This window comes from Sapajus apella, unplaced genomic scaffold (assembly GCF_009761245.1).
Source record: "Sapajus apella isolate SASKATOON/1434 unplaced genomic scaffold, GSC_monkey_1.0 scaffold3581, whole genome shotgun sequence".
In the NCBI taxonomy this organism is placed as follows: domain Eukaryota; kingdom Metazoa; phylum Chordata; class Mammalia; order Primates; family Cebidae; genus Sapajus; species Sapajus apella.
In genome coordinates this window covers 1-6975 of record NW_022440507.1, presented here as the reverse complement: position 1 = coordinate 6975, position 6975 = coordinate 1, and the positions used below count along the sequence as shown (strand labels likewise).

The window sequence follows — 6975 nt, the reverse complement described above, 5'->3', positions numbered from 1 at the left end:
AGTAGTTACCAGTACTTAAAAATTAGGAGATTTCACACTAAAATTCTGCCTTCCAGCTTCTCTTGAAAAATCAGAAGAGGTAGTAATACCACCAGGCTCAGGCAGCAGCCCTCCCCACAGCAAGGAGCAGCACTGCCCTGGGACGGGCCCCGCTTGCCCTCCCTGTAGCCTGGCTGATGCTGGCTTCTGTAGGATTTCCATCTGCAGCTCTTCTGACTTCTCCTCAATCTTCCAGGTTTTCTCTTCCCCTATAAAATTCTCAGAAAAGGATATTCAATCACTTGAGGCCAGGAGTTTGAGACCAGCCTGGAACACAGGGAGACCCAGTCTCCGAAAAAAAAAAAAAAATTTTAAATGTAGCTGGACATGGTGGGACATGCCTCATCAGCACTTTGAGAGGCTGAGGTGAGACGATCACTTGAGGCCAAGCATTTAAGACTAGCCTAGACAACATAGCAAGACACTGTCTATGTAAGAAATTGAAAAAAAAAAAATTGGTCAGGTATGATGGTATGTTCCTGTGGTTTCAGCTACTCAGGAGGCTGAGGCAGGAGGATCATTTGACCCAGGAGTTCAAGGCTGATGGTACCGCTGCACTCCAGCCTGGCGATAGAGCAGGACCCTATCTCTTAAAAAATTCTTTTTTAAAGAGAATTTTTATTCTTTTATCCTTCCTGGTCCTGGTCCTGAATAAATATTCAATCAAGTCTTTAAACTGTTGAGAAGAAATGAATTGGAGAAGCAGGGAGACCAAATGAGACCAGAGCCTTCATCCACACGTCTTTTTTTTTTTTTTTTTTTATAAAGAGAATTCCTAAGTCTCATTGTCCACACATCTTGGTTTCCTCTATGATGGGGTCTTCCTCCTCCCCCAAATCACTGACTGTCCTGTCTTCCAGGTGGAGGCCACAAGCAAGAAAGAAAAGGCCAAGCAGAGGCCTCTGGCCCTCAACACCGTGGAGATGTTGCGTGTGGCCAGCTCTTCTCTGGGTACGTAGGGACATTTCTCTAAAATTAGTCTTCAGAAGGCTTCCTAAGGCAGGTTTAGCCTGGAGCAGTGAGTGCCCAAGGAGGCAAAGCGGTGCCTGAGGTTTCAAGGAGATCTGAGCCTCGTGAGGATTTCACTCCTCCTGAGGTTGTAAAGGGGGTAAAGTTGGCCACCCCCTGAGGGGACATCCTGATGTTAGAGTCCCTGAGCAGCTATCCCTGGTGAGGGGAGAGGCCTCCACCAGATGTCACCTTCTGGGAACCAGTGCGAACGTCGCCTCTCAGCCTTGTCTCCTCAGTAGCGAGGAGGGGGTTGGGCTGGAAAGCTGTTGGTCTCTGGCAGCTGTCAGCCCCCAGGCATTGGTGTCCCCCTGCAGGGAACTATGGGCAGCGTCCTCTCAGAGTGGTGGCACCAGTGTCTTCAGAGGGCAGCAGTGCTGGGAGTGGTTGCTAGCTAAGTGCCAGCCTCTGCTGGCCAGGAAGTAACAGGACGAGCCCCCCTCAGTCGCCCCAGAGTACAGTGAGGACAGAAACACCCAAGGGCTCAAAATGGGGCTATGTGCTAACTCTGCCATCAGCCAACCCAAGGCATGGTTATGGCTCCGTGGCCGTGCGTGGGGAGCAGTGCTCTAAAGGCCATGTCTCATCCCCATGGTCCCGAGTGAGTGGCATTTCCCATCAGGCCCCTCCTGGGCCCACCCTCACCCATGCAGGATTCAGCCTCAGACAAGGCTGTGTGGCATAGGTGCCCACCTGGCCAGCAGCTCTGCACTCTAGCCATGCCTGTTCAGAGCCACCCTTACCTTCCAGGAGGGGATAGCCACCTTGCAGGGAGCCTGAGTGCACAGACCAGGGCAGGCACCTGGCCCTCTGAGAGCCTCCTGTCTCTCACAGGCATGGGACCACAGCACGCCATGCAGACAGCCGAGCGGCTCTACACGCAAGGCTACATCAGCTACCCACGGACAGAGACCACCCACTACCCTGAGAACTTTGACCTGAAGGGCGCTCTGCGGCAGCAGGCCAACCACCCCTATTGGGCCGACATGGTGAGTTGAGCCAGGCCGGCCCCCACATGTGTGTGTCACTGAGGCCTTGGGACCAGGTCTGGTACTCGAGCCAAACCCAGGCAGGCAGCCGAGCCCAGCCACAGTCTCTGCTCTGTCTTCTCTCCCTCAGGTGAAGCGGTTGTTAGCAGAAGGCATCAACCGCCCACGGAAAGGCCACGATGCCGGCGACCATCCCCCCATCACCCCCATGAGGTCTGCCACAGAAGCCGAATTAGGTACCCCTCTCACCCCATACCCGCCACGCTTCCAGGGACGGAAAGGCAAGCTGCGACAGTGAAGGTTGCAGGCCCTGCCAGCAATGTGGGGGCTCCTTCAGCCCCTGCCTGCTCTGGCTGTGGCAAGCGGGGAGTCACCCGGAAGATGAGCTTCATTACTGTGGGACCAGGACAGGAATGAAGAGGTGGCAGCAGGTGCAGGTGGCTGTTGCAGGGAGGTGCGGGGGCAGATGCCACAGGGGACATACATGAAACCAAGGCAGAGAGTGGCAGGCTTCAGAAGTGGGGGGCGGGATGCCTCCTACCTCCCAGCTGGCCTGAGGCAGTACCAGTGGTCCAAGTGCCAGGAGAAGGCAGATGAGGTGCAGGTAGAGACAGAGACCACTTGTGGACAGTCTGAGTTTGAAGTGGTGGTATCATGTCACAAGACAGTAGGACAGGCCCACACCTGAAGAGCAGTCCTGCCAGAAGCAGGGTCAGGAGGTTGTGGAGGGTCGGGGGAGCTGCAGCCATGAAGGAACCACGGAGGCACAGAGGCTTGTGTTCCCTTCCTCCACATTGTCTTCTTTTTTTGAGACAGTCTTGCTGTGTCACCCAGGCTGGAGTGCAGTGGCCAGATCTCAGCTTATTGCAGCCTTTATCTTCCAGGTTCAAGGAGTTCTCCTGCCTCAGCCTCCCGAGTAGCTGGGATTACATGTGCCTACCATCACACCTGGCTAATTTCTTTGTATTTTCAGTAGAGACGGGATTTCACCATGTTGGCCAGGCTGTTCTCAAACTCCTGACTTCAAGTGATCCACCCGCCTTAGCCTCCCAAAGTGCTGGGATTACAGGCGTGAGCCACCGCGTCCAGCCTTCCTGCACATTTTCTTTCCTCCTTCCCTGAATTTGCAGTGTGTCCGCACAGTGGCCCTGTAAGCAGGACCTTGCTGCTCAAGCGAGAGTGCTGGGGCTCCTCACGGCCAGAGCCCTCAGCTGGCTCCCAGCTAACTAGCCCTGGCCTGTTGCAGGGGGTGACGCATGGCGGCTCTATGAGTACATCACCAGACACTTCATCGCCACAGTCAGCCATGACTGCAAGTACCTGCAGAGCACCATCTCCTTCAGGATCGGGCCCGAGCTCTTCACCTGCTCCGGGAAGACCGTCCTCTCACCAGGTCACACTGCGGGCCCAGCGTTCCTCCTCCCCACCTTCATGGGCAGACAAAAAAAAGCATTCTACATCGTGTCTGGGGATGGGACGCCCAGGGTCTGAGCCGGGGCCCCACCAGGCTGCAGACTCTGAGTGGTGGCACCTGTCTTTCCAGGCTTCACGGAGATCATGCCCTGGCAGAGCGTGCCCCTGGAGGAGAGCCTGCCCACCTGCCAGCGGGGCGACACCTTCACTGTGAGTGAGGTAAAGATGCTGGAGAAGCAGACGAGCCCACCCGACTACCTGACGGAGGCTGAGCTCATCACGCTCATGGAGAAGCACGGCATTGGTGGGTACGCCTGCCCAGGCCCTAGAGCCAGCTCTGTCTCCAGCACTCAGGCTGAGAGTCTACTCACAAAGCTGCCCAGCCACCCCTATGTGCACAGCCCAGCACCCGTCCACGGGCTGGTGTCTGGAAACTGATGACCCCGCATGTGACCAGACAGGCAGGTCCACAGCAGGCATCCCCTCCCAAGGCCTCCACTCAGAACCTGGACTTCCCTGTGAAGGCCCTGATGTGTCCTCATGCACTGTGGGGTGGGCGCACGCTGACTAATGCCCACAGGGCCTAAGATTGGCCGAGATGTCAAATGACTCATAGAAATCATTTTGGCAGTCTCCTGAGTCCACACAGCCAGCCTGGTGTGTCCCAAAGTCACGTGACAGGGAAATGAGACCTCACAGGAGCTGCTTCCCTGGAAGAGGGAACAGAAATGCCTGTCCGAGGGACAGGGCTCCCGAAAGGATGACCGGGAAGTTTCTAACCAACAACGGGCAGCCCAGGGGAGTTTATCAAAGCAAAAATGTAGTCACCAGTGCACACTCCTCACAGGAGAGGTGGCCTCACAAGTCCTCAGGCGTAGGGCTGAGTGAGGTCTCACATGTTGGGGGCCAGCCTCACTGCCAGAACCTTCTCCCAGGTGGTACTCGCACTGCCGGGCACTGCCTGTTGCCTGTGGCTCCATCTCCAGCTGCGCCTGGCTGATGGGCTCCAGAGGCCTATAGGATGTCACAGCCACTGTGTCCAGGCTCTGCTCCAGCAGTGGTCATAGAGGTGGACTCTAAGGAAGTGACCCCCCCCAGGCTAGGGTCCTGGTGACCGTGGCAACCTTGGCAGGAGAGCAGAGCTCTGGGCTTGCTCCTCCCAGAGGTCTAGGGCCCCTGCCAAGGTCCTGAAATAGCAGCCCTCATCCCACTGCGGAGTGTGGGCTGTGCCCTGCCTGCGTCCTCTGCCCTCTCCTGCTGATGGGATACTGTGGCCCCTGGCAGCCCTGTGGTGGCCAGTGAAGTACTTGGTAGTACAAGTTTGTGACAGTGAAGAGGGCTCTGGTGTTACCTTCTGAACAGGACAATGCTCTGAGCCTGTGACTGAGCCCCCAGGAGTGTGTAAAAGGGGCCTAACCAGAGCCGCCACCCAGGTCTGGGGTGAGAATACAGCGAGCGGGGCACACGCTGCAGAGGAGCCCACACTGCACATCATGGCACCCGGCAGACTCAGACGGTGGCAGCACACACCACCCACAGTCTGCCACACCAGGTGCCGAGCTTCGGCAAGCTCCTTAGCCCCTGGAGGCCAGTTTCTTCCCATGTGAGATTCTCTGCGAGCTGCTTTGGGAAGGTGTGTGTCACCTGCCCATGCTGGGGAGCATGCAGGGAGCCTAAGCCTCTTTTTTGCCCCGCTGACTGGCACCCACCGTAGTCAGAACGCCTCAGTCTCTGCTGCGCCCCTCTGCTAGGAAGGCTCTGGGAGGGAGAGTGGAATCCTGGGGACTGGGAGCCTGCCCTGGGTACCATGACAGGCCTTGCAGAGAGGGAGGAGATGGGAGACAGGGAGTGTCTTTGCAGTCAGCTTGTAAGCACCTCCATGTTCTGGTGGAGGGGGCTCTGGCTCCAGGACCAGGTGGGTGTCACAGGATTCAGGCAGGAGAAGCCAAAGAAATCACATTTCGCAGGCACAGAATAAGCACTGTGACCTTGGAGAGTTCCTTAACCTCCGAGCCTCTACCATAAAGCAGGAGTAGACCCCGTGCAGGGAGGGCTGCCCTTGTGTTCTCAAGGCAGAACATGAAAGGCATGCAGTTGGTGCCCAGCACAGTGCAGTGGGTGCTCAGAGCACAGCCCTCCCTCCTGTGGGTGGCCAGGAGCCGTGAGAGAGCCTGAGCACCAGGGGCCCTGTGGCAGGTGCTACAGTATGTGGTTCAGTGGGGCGTGTCCAGGGTAGGCCGGGAACCCTGGGGCCTTGTACGTTGCAGGCACAGATGCCAGCATCCCTGTGCATATCAACAACATCTGCCAGCGCCACTATGTCACTGTGGAGACCGGGCGCCGGCTCAAACCCACCAACCTCGGCATCGTCCTGGTGCACGGCTACTACAAGATTGGTGAGTCCCTCGGCCCTGCCCCCAGGGTTCACCCGGGATCCCTAGCTTCTCCCTGGGCATTGGCTCTGCCGCCGCCTCCAGACAGGCCCTGACCTGCAGTGATCCCCCAGCCCCACATGCACCCCCTCAACACCACTGAAGAGGCGCTATCCCAGGACCCCCAGGACCTGCCCAGAGCAGGAGCTGGGTGTGTTTGAATGCTGAACGGACATGTGTGAGGGAACCAAAAGGGGAGGCGAAGGTGCCTCAGCTCTATCCTCTGGAGGTTCCCCAGAGGCCAAGGGGAGAGGGAGGAGCACAGAACTGGCCCAAGGGCGGTCTGGAGCTCATCTGTGATGTGGTTATAGCCACTGGCCACTCTGCCTGAGATTTCCAGGTGAGAAGTCAGGAAAGGTCTGGGGGCATAGGAGCCAGCCTGGTACCATCTGCGGCTGTGGATTGGTGGGCAGGGCAGAGGCCAGGAGGACGGGCCGGAGCAGGAGGGGTGGGCAGGGCAGTAGCCCCGCCTGGGATGGGGTGGCATAGCTCTGGGTGTGAGTGCTCAGGGCAGCATCTGCCCCGTACCCACTCGCAGATGCAGAGCTGGTGCTCCCCACCATCCGCAGTGCAGTGGAGAAGCAGCTGAACCTGATTGCCCAGGGCAAGGCCGACTACCGCCAGGTCCTGGGCCACACCCTGGACGTGTTCAAGAGGAAGTTCCACTACTTTGTCGACTCCATTGCTGGTAGAGTCTGCCTCTGGCCTGCCCCTCACCAGAGGACCCTTTGTCAGCGCAGCCAACACCTGGGGACCCAGGTCCCCACATAAGACCAGCTCCCAGATCTGGGCTCCAGGCCTCTCTGTAGGTCACGGCAGTGACACTACCTGGCTGGGTTGAAAGAGCAGGTGCGTTTACACCACACGTGGCCAGGAGCATGCGCTCTGATGCACGGGGCTGCTGCCCTGCCGTTCTGCCACGGACAGTAGAAACCAGCGCCTGCAGGGACCCTCTCACACTCAGACCCTTGACCACGTATAGTGGCCCCTTCTGCCAGAGACTATGAGGGAGGTGACTTCTGCACTCTGCTTGCCTGCAGGCATGGATGAGTTAATGGAGGTGTCTTTCTCACCCCTGGCGGCCACAGGCAAGC

At 57.8% G+C, this 6975-nt stretch overlaps 1 protein-coding gene across 1 annotated transcript; it reads left to right on the top strand.

The window, feature by feature from the left end:
• Positions 1-662: 662 nt before the first annotated feature.
• Positions 663-6969, top strand: TOP3B (DNA topoisomerase III beta; the record flags this gene model as incomplete). The annotated part of the gene is made up of 8 exons (XM_032273482.1): positions 663-990; positions 1882-2036; positions 2167-2272; positions 3283-3429; positions 3580-3753; positions 5717-5845; positions 6420-6569; positions 6922-6969. Coding segments are annotated over exons 1-8 (937 nt in total), but the record flags the coding sequence as incomplete, so codon positions are not given.
• Positions 6970-6975: the final 6 nt, after the last annotated feature.